At 49.1% G+C, this 13008-nt stretch overlaps 1 protein-coding gene across 3 annotated transcripts in view; it reads left to right on the top strand.

Moving 5' to 3' along the window:
- Positions 1-13008, top strand: part of pard3ba (par-3 family cell polarity regulator beta a) — a 112259-nt gene that overhangs the window by 95461 nt on the left and 3790 nt on the right. For all 3 annotated transcript variants that reach the window (XM_017456907.3, XM_017456908.3, XM_017456906.3), the window contains 2 exons: positions 1652-1763; positions 7983-8053. In XM_017456907.3, coding sequence (XP_017312396.1) covers positions 1652-1763; positions 7983-8053 — 183 coding nt within the window. The remainder of the gene's footprint in view (positions 1-1651; positions 1764-7982; positions 8054-13008) is intronic.

Below are 13008 nucleotides of genomic sequence, written 5' to 3'. Positions count from 1 at the left end.
GTTTTAATTCTATCGACCACCTGAACTTTATCAGGAGCTCTAAGTGTGTGGATTGTGTGTGGATCAGGTCACTCCAGAGCATCAGCGTAATTAAACGCTGGACGTGTTTATTAACTCTCCAGTGACGGGTCGGCTCCGGGACGCGCGCCGCTTTAGATGACGCACTGGTCGGAAAAGACGCCGTCGTGCAGCACGCGGGTAGATAGGGGAGGCGGGGTGTGGAGGGGGAGGGGAAATCAGTGCTCGCTGCCAAAGATGTAGTTATCTGTAAGCATGATAAAGTGTGTGTGTGTGTGTGTGTGTGTGTGTGTGTGTGTGTGTGTGCATGCTTGACAAAGCTTGAGGAGTCAAATAAGAACCTGTGAGAAGAATTTACTTCCAGTTCTGTCTTCAGAGTCAGATCTCGGACAGACGGAAAGATTATCCGTCCGACCTTTACTCAGATTCTCAAAAGAAAACCCGCGCTGTATTAACAAGCGATGACAGATCTGTGACATCTTACCTGTGTCTGTGTGTGTGTGTGTGTGTGTGTGTGTGTGTGTGTGTGTGTGTGTGTGTGTGTGTGTGTGTGTGTGCGCGCGCGTCTCTTCCTTTTCTAATTCCACGTCCAATCCCTTCCGATCTCCTTTCCAGATTCCAGTACCGAGAGAGTCCAGTGTAACCCTTTCATGCACAGTGTACACACTCATGTCCGGTCCAGCTAAAGTGGATAAAATGATATGTTCAGATTGTATGTTACGAATCAAAAACCACACACACACACACACACACACACACACACACACACACATACACACACAGGTGTTTTATAAAGTAATGAAGAAACATCTCTCGGTAATGAACAGTCAGATAAGTTCATATAGAAACTGCTGGAAATGTGTAAATATGTACACACACGCACACGCACACACACACACACACACGCACACACACACACACACTCTGGGGACCGTGAGCGGAGTGTTTCGAGTACGTATGAGGCTGATAAGCGTGTGATTCATATAGGGAGGCCGTGTGCGCAGCGGGAGTCTAATTAAACATTGATAGTGTTGCACATTTGCGCTCTCCATCAAAATGGCAGCTGTAATTGTGTTGTGTGGGAGGGGCTAATGGACGCGCCGAGGCCCGGGTTCCCCTCCGGCACGCGCCGCCGAGCATACACGCGCACTAATGACTGTTTGTGACTGAGACATCCGACGATGAACTGGATTTTTTTCCCCCCGTAACAGCACTTCCTGACGTTTTTACACCGACAGAGCTTTATTCCTTAAAAGAACGAACGATGTGTTGCGCTTTTTATCCGTTTACGCTTACATTTCTGTCGTGGAACTGGTTCCTGCTATCACTTGCGTTACAGATGGCTAGCCCGCTAACCCTTTCCCGACATTTCCCTTCGTTCAGTTCCGGCTTTTCCTCTCGCCGACACTGGAGACTCCTTCCAGAAAACCTTTCAGAGCTGCTGCTGTAGGACAGAACCCGAAACCTTCTGACCAATCAGAATCCAGAATTTGACATTCTGTGGTGTGGAGTGTTTATTAGAGGGGCATGTATCACTAGGGTTATTTTGTGGTGGTGTGAGACAATATGAGGTGTGTCTCTCTCTCTCACACACTCACACACTCTTACCCTGTTCTCTGTGTCGTGGTTGCAGTAACGAAGCTCGTCTGCAGCAGATCCGGAGTCAGTTGCAGCAGCTGAAACCTTCTCCATCGTACGCCGAGTCAGGGGCAGGACAGCGGCTGCTGGAATACGATCCCTCACGGGTGAGTCCGAGCCTCATAACTACCCCCGACTCCAACTACCCTTCCTTCTCTCTTCTACCTGCCTCTCCAGCACACTCGCTTTACTTCTTTCCTCTTCTCCACCTCCACTCTTCCTCCTCTCCTTCCGTTTCTGCTTACTTTCCTTCCCTCCGTTCCTCCTCCTTTCCTCTTCTGTCTAGCTCCGCCTTCCCTCTCACACCCGCTTTATGACCTGCTGACCTTCCTACCGCTCTCCTTTCCTTTTTCCCCCCAGCGCATCTGTTTTCCACCGCTCCACCTTTCCGTCCTTCCTCCCACACACCTTTCTGCCATCCTTCTTCCTTTCCTTTGCTCCACCCTTGCTTACTTTTCCTCCACGCTTCCCGCTTCCCTTCCTTCTCTCCACCGCTCTTTCCTTCTGTTCCTTCCCCTTCCCGTCCGTCCTTATTACCTACATCATTTCCTCCTTTCTTTTCCTCAAACTTATCGCCCCCCCCCCACCCCACCTTCTTTCCTTTCCTCCATCGCTCTATCTCATGTACTCGCTCTCCTTCCTAACCCGTTTCCTGCCTTCCTTTCTTCCGTCACGTACCCGATTTCCTTTGTTCTCTTTACTTTCCGTCATTCCAGTTCTCCTTTCTTTTTTCTCCGTCTCTGCTCTCCTCCTTTCCCCCACTCGCCTTCTGTCCTTCCTCCCTGCCGGCCTTCTTTTCTGTCTTCCTTCGTTCCTAAATTCATCCCGTCTTTGTTTCGCTTCGTTTCCACCCGTTTCCACACACCGAACACTAACACGCTCGTTTCTCTTAGTTCTCTCTCCCCGCACGTGTGTGTGTGTGTGTGTGTGTGTGTGTGTGTGTGTGTGTGTGTGTGTGTGTGTTGCAGGCTGGAAGCGGTGTATGTGGCGTTATCTCAGAGCATTGATTCAAAGCGCAGATTATCACGGTTCATCTAGATGGGCTCTTCGGGCCAAATCGAAAGCTCTGCTGCTAATCTGTTCACTGTTCAGTCTTATCTGCTTCTGCTTAACACACTTAACTCTCTCCTGTTTAACACACACACACACACACACACACAGAGCGGGGGTTGATCACGTTCCCGTATCGGCGCGGCCTGACGCGTTCTCCTCCTCTTACACCGCAGCAATGAATTTATTTATTTATTTTTTATGTACTGAAGAATGACGCGTCCTACTTTTTATCCATTTCTCGTTACTTCTCCAGCTGGTACGCTCATCCGAAATCTCGCTTTAGTCTTGATGAGGGTGATGATGAGCAGTTAGATTTTTAGTGTGGAGAGCTTTCACCACCAACCTTAAACACGCCTTGTATTTTTAGATATTTCTGCCTGTGTTGCTTAGTTACTCTGGGCTGGTGTGTGTGTGTGTGTGTGTGTGTGTGTGTGTGTGTGTGTGTGTGTGTGTGTGTGTACAATGCCTAAGGCTTAGGTCTGGCCCAGCTCTTGACTTCTCTGAACCTTCCCACACTACCTCCAGGCATATATACACACACACACACACACACACACACACACACACACACAGAGACACCATTAGCATGGTTGGGGAAATTGCTTATGCCAAAGGCCATATACAGTCACAGTTCATGTACACACACACACACACACACCTGTAACACGTGCACATATTTTGCGTAGGCGTGCTGCATTTTAACATCGGGAGTACGCTGCTACGAGTGCCCACCCCCCCAAAAAAAAAAAACCGCCAGATGAGCCAATCGACAGGTGACGTTAGGACGATCGACAGCCGCACAGGTGTTTTGAACTCGCCCTCTTTAAGCCCCGCCCCCTTCCCCCTTCATTCAATAACAGAAGTCAAGGTGGCCCCGAATATGACCGTAGCGCCCAAAGCAGATCATGTTTCAGTCTGTGAGGCAAGATTAACTCGTATCAATCGACTCGTACGCGAACTTTCCAGAAGGACTTGAAGGAATAAAACACAGATACACATCTGAACCCTCCAGTCCAGTCCAGATCACATTCCATATCAGAGCTCCCGAACCAAGAGAAAACCATTCCCGTACTTATTCATTTAAAAAACACCACCACCCTGTCGATCATGACGACTCGATAGAACGCTCTTTAAACCGCGTATGGAATTAAAGTTCAGATACGCAGCTAAAAAACCCCGAAGAACAAAACGTCGCCCTCTTTATCCGTTTATAGTCACGTTTAAAATGTCATCCGGTAAAAAAAAACACCATGATGATGATGATGTCGGAACGCTTCAAGCTTGACCGTCTGACACCGGAGACTCCTTCCATTCGTGCTGAACAAACGGCGCCTTACAGAAAACTTCACCGTAGCGGCGATCACAGGTTCCGGCGGTTGCTATAGAAACGCTAACGTGTTAAAGTAGATGCATTAAGAATATAAACCTGTGATTTGCATTGAAGCTGAAAGTACCGTCAGAGCCGCTGTTATAGAAAACTAATCGACACCTTCGGACCAATCAGAATCCAGAATTTGATTGCGCTGTAAAATATATAAAAATGTATATACGCCAAGTACAGTCCTGGATGTTTATCGGATTCGTGCGGGCAGTTACCGATGAAACGGGACGAGACGCACGAAGGAATTAAAACCCACTACAATTTGAAAAGACTTTTAATTAAGCCCCTGTAATTAAATATTGATACAGTCGATTGCGTCTGGTATCGCGCGCACCCTCCGGTCAATAAAAATCCCGACGCGTGTTTAAGATGAAACGAGGTCAGACCGGACGCAGGTAAAGAGGGCGCGCGAGGTCCGTTTAAACCGACCGCGAATCCCCTCCCTAAAGGTCTGACCCCGGAATAGTCTCCGTGCTGTTCCGCCCTGAATAAATACAACTCTGTCGTCGCTCCGTTCCATTACGGACCCAGCCCGGTTCCGCCCAGACTCCAGACTTCATATTTCTCATTACGCTGTCCTACATGATTGAAGGCTTTAGCGAAGGTCACAATTATGCTCGGTGTAATTATAACTCACGGCCTCGCTGGAGGAAAAATAGACCGGGACCATCCCTGAAACACACACACACACACACACGTGAAACGTTTCCCTTCATTACGTCACTGAAAGCATAAACCAGACTGTTCATAGTGTGTGTGTGTGTGGGAATGAGAGCCGTGGAGAAGGAAACAGCGCTGTGTAATATACTGTACGATGTAACGTAGGACTACGGCGGAGTTTAAAGGTATGACGGTGTGCGAATGGAAGACGGGTAATACCGTGCGAGTGTTCTGCTAGTGTTTTGCTTGGAATCATTACATCACTGGGTTTGAATTGAACAGAATCTCTTCCACGCCGGTTATTCGGCAGCGTATAGAATAGCACCCGATCCGGCGCACCGCAGCAAGCGAGCCCGAACGCCATAAACGTTCCCTGTGTAAATCCTGGCGTGATTGTGTGAGGTTTCTATCACTCGCTTCCCTCCATCATCCCGGACCGGGCCGACGCTAGCTGTACAACTCTCTGCGTTTTAAACGAGCGACAGACCCGGCCGCGTTGGGTTTTTTTTTTCCTCTCGAGTCTCGCTACGTCTCGCCGCAGCATCGCTCTCTGCTGCCCCCCCCTGAGCAGTGAGGGAAGTGCCACCCCGACTCCCAGCACTCGTTAGCAGCAGACGGTGCAGCCTTTTTGAGAACGTGATTGAGACCCGAGACGGTAGGGGGCCGATCAGGACCTCGCCGTGACGCTCGCGTAACGAATCGACACGCGTAGCGGCGTGGGTTTGCTGAGGTCACACCCGTGAGCAGTGAAGATTAGGGCGGGGCAACGGGAGAGGACCGTGTTGTCCATTAGGACTGATTTCTTTTATATTTCGCTGAATAAAAAAAGTTTTGTGTGCCCTTTTTTTTTTTTAGCCATTATTTTTTCACGCCGAGCGGCTCGTCTAACGCAGCCGTCACGTTTGCCTGGCAGAGCGTCTGGTGATGAACATGTCGACTTAATAAAACCCGACAGGTCCAGGACGCTCGTCTCGAGCGTCTCCGAGGAGGGGAAAGAAGGCGGGACGACAAGCGCGTTCGTTCTCCTTTCCTCACACAAGTTTGGCAATATCTATAACCTGCACGGGTTTATCCTGATGATCCAGCGGAGTCATGTGACCTTACCCCACCGCTTAAATCCTCATCGTTCCGTATAATACAATCAGTCCCGTTGTTTCCGTTTATGTCTGGAGCCCTGACACTGGCGACTCCTTCCACAAATACGTTTACACGCTACCTCTCGGAGAGAACGCCGGTTTTATTTTGTCGGGTAGCGCGTTGCTATAGAAACGATCGCGTGTTAGATTCCGTGTTCCTCCGGCTAAACGGGAAGAGAAGGTTCCCACGGTGCCGTTTCTCTTCTTTTCTCTCGGTAAATTCTCATAATTCAGCTGAAGCCGTCCGACATGAATCATCATGGAGCTGTGGGCCAAATGCTTCAGTGCCGAACAGTGAGTTCTAAATGCATGGCCTTGTGTGTGTGTGTGTGTGTGTGTGTGTGTGTGTGTGTGTGTGTGTGTGTGTGTGTGTGTTTATTGAGCAGCTGGTTTGGCGTAAATACTATCAATCTAATCTGTTGCGTACACATGCATCCCAGATGTGTGTGTTTACGCGTGTGTGTGTGTGTTTACGTGTGTGTGTGTGTGTCGGGGGGGGGTGGGGGGATTTGTCAGACGTCCCAGTAACAGCGTAATGTATTTTTAATGCATGGAGATACTGATTTTGTTTTTTTTACTCAAACGCTTCCAAATGCGTTTTTAATGCGTCTTAAACATCTTGGATATAATTAAACGATGGCGTTGACGTCTTCCGCGTCGACATCACGGCACTCGCCAAACCGAATTGAAGCTGCGTTCCCAATGCACAGCGTCTGTATTTCAGTCTAGCCACCGCACACACACACACACACACACACACACACGGCTGTTTTCTGGCAGCGCCGTTGCCATGACTCCTAAGCCGAGGTCCTGTCTCCCCCTTCGGCGAGGTTTAGCGCGGCTTAACGAGTCGAGTCGATGCTTCTGCCTGTCCGAGTTTCCCCAAAACCCCGAGTGTGGAGCTCCCGTTAACAAAACCCCAGGTTTTTACAATCGACAGAAAGTGTACATAGCTGAAGATTAGCCGTATCATCCGTCACCAAGCAGCGGGGGACGATGACGCACCTTTAAAATAAATAAATAAATAAATATATAATACTTTTACGTTACACTGGAGACTCCTTCCGTAAACGTTAACCAGACCGTCCCCGCACGGACGATCACGCAAACGCCCGTCCGGGCTGCTGTTACGGAACGGTGATGTAATGGACGCCTCCTGGACAGCGCGGCGGTCGAGATATAAACGGCTAGAAGATGAAAGCGCGTCAGGACCCCGACCCGGCGGCTACAGGACACTCGCGGCGCATTTAGAAGAAAGCCGCAGGGAGTTAGGAGGAGCGGCTCAGGAACAATGAGCCCAGCTATTCATCTCTCGCCTCCTCATAAAGCAGCAGGATGAAGGATAAAGCAGAGGATGGAAAGAGCCGAGGAAGCTCCGGAGACGGCGCACGTTTTTTATATATATATATGTATATATATATATTTATATATTTTTCACCCCTTCAATGTGACCAGACAATGAAAGAACGACTGATAGGGCTGCAAGAGAGAGAGAGAGAGAGAGAGAGAAGAATGGAAGTGCCTGAGAGAAAAGTGCGGGCTCGTCCGTCTCGTCCGTCATTCTCCATATGAGCCGGTCTATCACGCTCACGATCTCGCTGACCTTTTACTGCATTCTCTCTCTCTCTCGCTCCCCCCTCCCCCCCAAAATCATCTCTAGCTTTCTCTTTCTCCGTATTCAATCCCTGCGAGACACTTTTGTGTTTAAAGATCACACTTTGCATGCAGACACGAGGGATTTTTTTCTTCTTCTTCTTCTTTTTTACTCACCTGCCATCCACACCATCCCCTCGGTCCTCCACCTTAAAGATTCCTACGAATCCTCACCTGGGTAGTGCAGACGTTCGAAACAGCTGCTGCCGGAATCAGAAAGCCCGTCTTATGCTCGTCCCAGGACTCGTATAAAAGTGTTAGAACCGCCCGTAAACAAACACTAAACGTTAGTCGTCGTATGATTAAGACACCGCAAGGGTGATGAGGCTCGTGGTTCGTTAGGCATCGAAATATAAATCCACATCTGGACTTGTGCTAAGCCGGTACTGTTAAACGCGTCGTGCAAATACAACGGAAATGACTTTATTTCTCTCTCCGTACAGATAAGAGGCCCCGAGCTCCGCATGGCTCCAAGATATGAAGACATCGAACGGCAGATTGCATCTGCACCCAGGTACGTACGTGTGCGTTGAGTTCTGGTCTTCCTCCAGGGTCGAGGAAGGAGAATGGGATCTTTTTCAGACCAGAGCCCAGGGTCACGTGGACGAAAACGTTCATCTCAGACCGTGTGATGCATCTCACGTACAAACACACATTTATTCACCTTTATTCATCCTTAGTAACTGCCTGGTCCGGGTCCTGGAGGGGTAAATCAGGCTGTTCGTTTGTTTACGTTTTGGGAAAGAGAAGGAAAAAGATTCACTGGAATATATATATATATATATATATATATATATATATATATATATATATATATATATATATATATATATATATATATATATATATATATATATATATATATGTGTGTGTGTGTGTGTGTATATATATATATATATATATATATATATATATATATATATATATATATATATATATATATATATATATATGTGTGTGTGTGTGTGTGTGTGTATATATATATATATATATATATATATATATATATATATATATATATATATATATATATATATATATATATATATATATATATATATATATATATGTGTATATATATATATATATATATATATGTGTATATATATATATATATATGTGTGTATATATATATATATGTATATGTTTTCCCCACACGTGTTTCCCCAGGTACCGTGGTAAGGTTCACCGTGGTAGGGCCACGCCCACTTCTGGTTTAAATCCAGTTCCAAGTATATATCGTGTATATATATTGCTACAAGGCTGAACACCCCTGCCCACCAACCCACACACACACACACACACACACACGCACATGCTAATCCTCTTCCAGGCGCCTAATTAAATCTGGAGTGTTTGCTTTTCTGAGAGCTTTGCCCATAACCGGCCATTCACCTGATCCTCTTCCCAGGAGAGTGTGTGATCTGGACAGGAAGCCCGTAAAGCTCTGCTGGCTCCGGGCCAACAGCCTAAGTGGCTCGACGAGGCCTCGGCATGAACGAGCACACACACACACACACACACACACACAAACAAACAAGACAACGTACAGGACACTGTGAACTAACAGCACAGCCATTACTTCATAAAACACGTGTCACAATACAGGTGAAGAACACGTGCGCAACATGGGAAGTGGGCGTGGCTGGAAATTCCAGCTGCTTAACCAACGCAAGGAACAAAAAGTGAAGGATGAGGAACATGCTGTTACCGTTCCGGTGTAATCCAGTACCGAGTGAGTGTTACAGTCTGAAAACTCGCACTCGTGAGAGCATCGATTTAAATTTCCTCTTACGCCACGCCATCTTGTTTTGATGTGTCCCTCCAAAATAAAGTGCCCCCTCCTTCCCCTTCTCATTCTACAATAAAGGGCACTTTAAAGCAGATGAAATCACATTTTTCTAAGCCGAAGTCCGTAGCACCGTCCCCTCAGGCTCGCTCTCTCTCTCTCTCTCTCTCTCTCTCTCTCTCTCTCTCTCTCTCTCTCTCTCTCTCTCTCTCTCTCTCTCTCGAGCCCATTTCCTTTCAAATGGCTGCGGCGCCTCGACTGCATTAGCATATATTTCCCTGTGCACTATTACTGTGTGTGTGTGTGTGTGTGTGTAGGGGAGTGAAAGGCTGCAAGCGATTTAATAGAAGCATTAATGGTTGTTCAGCCTTCACACAAGACTCCCTTAGGCTGTAGCTTTCCGTTTTAAACGCTCTCTCACCGAGGATCCTCGGCGGCCGTACGAGCGGCGCGGCACAAAGGCCGTAAGATGAGAAACCCTGTCCGCCGTGTAACAGGTAGAACATCTGTATCCGTGTCCTCGCCGATCGAAAGTCCGCATTTCACTCATTAACCCGCCAGCGAGCGGTAAGCGCGCCTGACGTCCGTCACGCGTTTTCACGCCAGAGCGCTCCGATCGACACGTTCGGTCCATGTTCTGAACTCGCTGATATTCACTGACCCCCGGATGCCCCGCCCCTTTTCCCTAACTCGACTAGGAAGGCGCCAGTGTCACTCGTGGACGATTTAAAAACCCCGCTACACGATGTGTACGCACCTAACGTGCAGATTTTCGACTCCTCGCTACGGCTGTAAGACGTTCTGCGTTTTTTGCGAAGAACAAACGTCGGAACGGGAAATAAACGTTAACCTGGCGGAAAGGACGTGGGACGCGAGAGACGCACCTCTGCTTCTTGTAGAGTGAAAATCTGACGAGGGTTGATCCTGTCAGCCGATAGAAAGCCAGTGGGCGGGATTAGGGTGTATTTCGTGGGTAGAACAAAGGGAGGAAATATTTCTAACTGTAACGTATTACTGTTGCTCTTATTATACCGAAGATGTTAAATAAATAAATAAACAAATAAATGCAGCACTCCAGATGTTCGTCTCCAAATTGATGTTTTTCAGGATATTTTCAGACAGCATGTGTTTCGCATAACTCGTGCACTTCAAAGGCTAGTGCTTTCAGGGTGTCCCCCAACCCCCCACCCCCCCGTCCTTCTCTCATTGCATTACTGAGCGCTTTTATTGCATTTTCGGTCGCCGTCGCCGTTCCGCTTCCGAGCGCGTCCAGCCGCGCCGTAACGTCGTTTGCCTGGAAAACAGAGCGAGCGTAATGAAATCAGCGTCGAGGAAATGAAGCCTCGCCACGTCGCCGTCGCTCGAGGGGGAAACTCCTGCTGCTTTTAACGCTACAATATCACGAGCTCGAGAGTCCACGACAAGCAAATAACAGCGAGGTTTAAACGTGGTCACGTGATCCTGGAAGGACGGGGGGGGTTTGAACGTGGTCACGTGATCCTGGAAGGACGGGGGGGGTTTGAACGTGGTCACGTGATCCTGGAAGGACGGGGGGGGGTTGAACGTGGTCACGTGATCCTGGAAGGACGGGGGGGGGTTGAACGTGGTCACGTGATCCTGGAAGGACGGGGGGGGTTTGAACGTGGTCACGTGATCCTGGAAGGACGGGGGGTTTGAACGTGGTCACGTGATCCTGGAAGGACGGGGGGGGGGGGGGTTGAACGTGGTCACGTGATCCTGGACGGGGGGGGGGGGTTGAACGTGGTCACGTGATCCTGGAAGGACGGGGGGGTTTGAACGTGGTCACGTGATCCTGGAAGGACGGGGGGGTTTGAACGTGGTCACGTGATCCTGGAAGGACGGGGGGGGGGGGGTTGAACGTGGTCACGTGATCCTGGAAGGACGGGGGGGTTTGAACGTGGTCACGTGATCCTGGAAGGACGGGGGGGTTTGAACGTGGTCACGTGATCCTGGAAGGACGGGGGGGTTTGAACGTGGTCACGTGATCCTGGAAGGACGGGGGGGGTTTGAACGTGGTCACGTGATCCTGGAAGGACGGGGGGGTTTGAACGTGGTCACGTGATCCTGGGAGGGGGGGTTTGAACGTGGTCACGTGATCCTGGAAGGACGGGGGGGGTTTGAACGTGGTCACGTGATCCTGGAAGGACGGGGGGGGGTTTGAACGTGGTCACGTGATCCTGGAAGGACGGGGGGGTTTGAACGTGGTCACGTGATCCTGGAAGGACGGGGGGGGTTTGAACGTGGTCACGTGATCCTGGAAGGACGGGGGGGGTTTGAACGTGGTCACGTGATCCTGGAAGGACGGGGGGGGTTTGAACGTGGTCACGTGATCCTGGAAGGACGGGGGGGTTTGAACGTGGTCACGTGATCCTGGAAGGACGGGGGGGTTTGAACGTGGTCACGTGATCCTGGAAGGACGGGGGGGTTTGAACGTGGTCACGTGATCCTGGAAGGACGGGGGGGTTTTCAGGCATCAATAAACTGAGGACTTTATTATTTATTTATTAATTATTTAATGAAGCAGTAAAGTGTATCAGATTTCAGCAAACGCTCTTGATTAATCCCGTATACTCCTGAAATACCAGCTCTGTGTGTGTGTGTGTGTGTGTGTGTGTGTGTGTGTGTGTGTGTGAGAGAGTGAGTGATTTCACTGAGGAACGATTAAGAAGCCGGGGTCAAACGAGGAACCGAGGGAGGAATTTCCTTCCGAAGATTTCGGGCAGGTGCAAGAAGTTTGGCTCCTGCGAGTAGATTTTCGTAAGATGGAAAATATGTCCGTGTACAGCGTTCTCGCGCGCACACACACACACACACACACACACACTTTCGCACACACACTCTCGCACGCACTTACTGGATTGGACGCGTACAGTTTCTCAAGGGACGGAGTGTTAATGGGTGGTGGTATGAGACAGATTGATTGCGTGACATTTCATTCCCGCGGTCCTACTTGTCCGTGTGTGTTAAGACGACTTATGATTTATTAAAGGTCCACACACACACACACACACACACACACAGACACACACGAGAGGTCAGTCACAAAGACAGGCACATGTTCTCCATCATGCTTTTATTACCATGTTCCCACACACACACACACACACACACACACACACACACACACACAGTGTATAAAGTCTGGTATATTCTGACACACACTTCGTCGGAATTATAAATCATAAACCACAGAGCTTATTTTGCGCGCGCGCAATGCTGCTTCATCAGCACACACACACACACACACACACACACACACACACACACACACACACACAGGGTTTCTCACCGTTCAGCTGGGTGGTTATAGAAGGTCACAGGTTCGTGTGTGTGTGTGTGTAAGTCAGTTTTAATGTTTAACAGCCTCCACTTTCCCTGACTTCAGCCTTTACACCGTAACCACAAACCAAGTTCTCCACACGCAGCAGGAAGGAAACTGGGACTCGTCGTCCCGGTTCCCCGTAACAATCTCGACGCGTTCCCCGTGACAGAACGAGACAGAGCAACTTCAAGCAGGACGATCCAGTCAAGAGATGGAGAAAGGGGTGGGGCATCAGAGTTTCAGAGCACCTCCGCGTTCTGCGGCGCCAACCCGAGCACGCCCGAGGGACACGTGCGATTCAAAACACGGATACAGAATAGATCAAAAGGTACCTCAT

The sequence above is a fragment of the Ictalurus punctatus genome, chromosome 26 (assembly GCF_001660625.3).
Source record: "Ictalurus punctatus breed USDA103 chromosome 26, Coco_2.0, whole genome shotgun sequence".
Lineage (NCBI taxonomy): Eukaryota > Metazoa > Chordata > Actinopteri > Siluriformes > Ictaluridae > Ictalurus > Ictalurus punctatus.
Note: the sequence above shows the minus strand (reverse complement) of the source record. Positions and strands in the feature narration are given on the sequence as shown.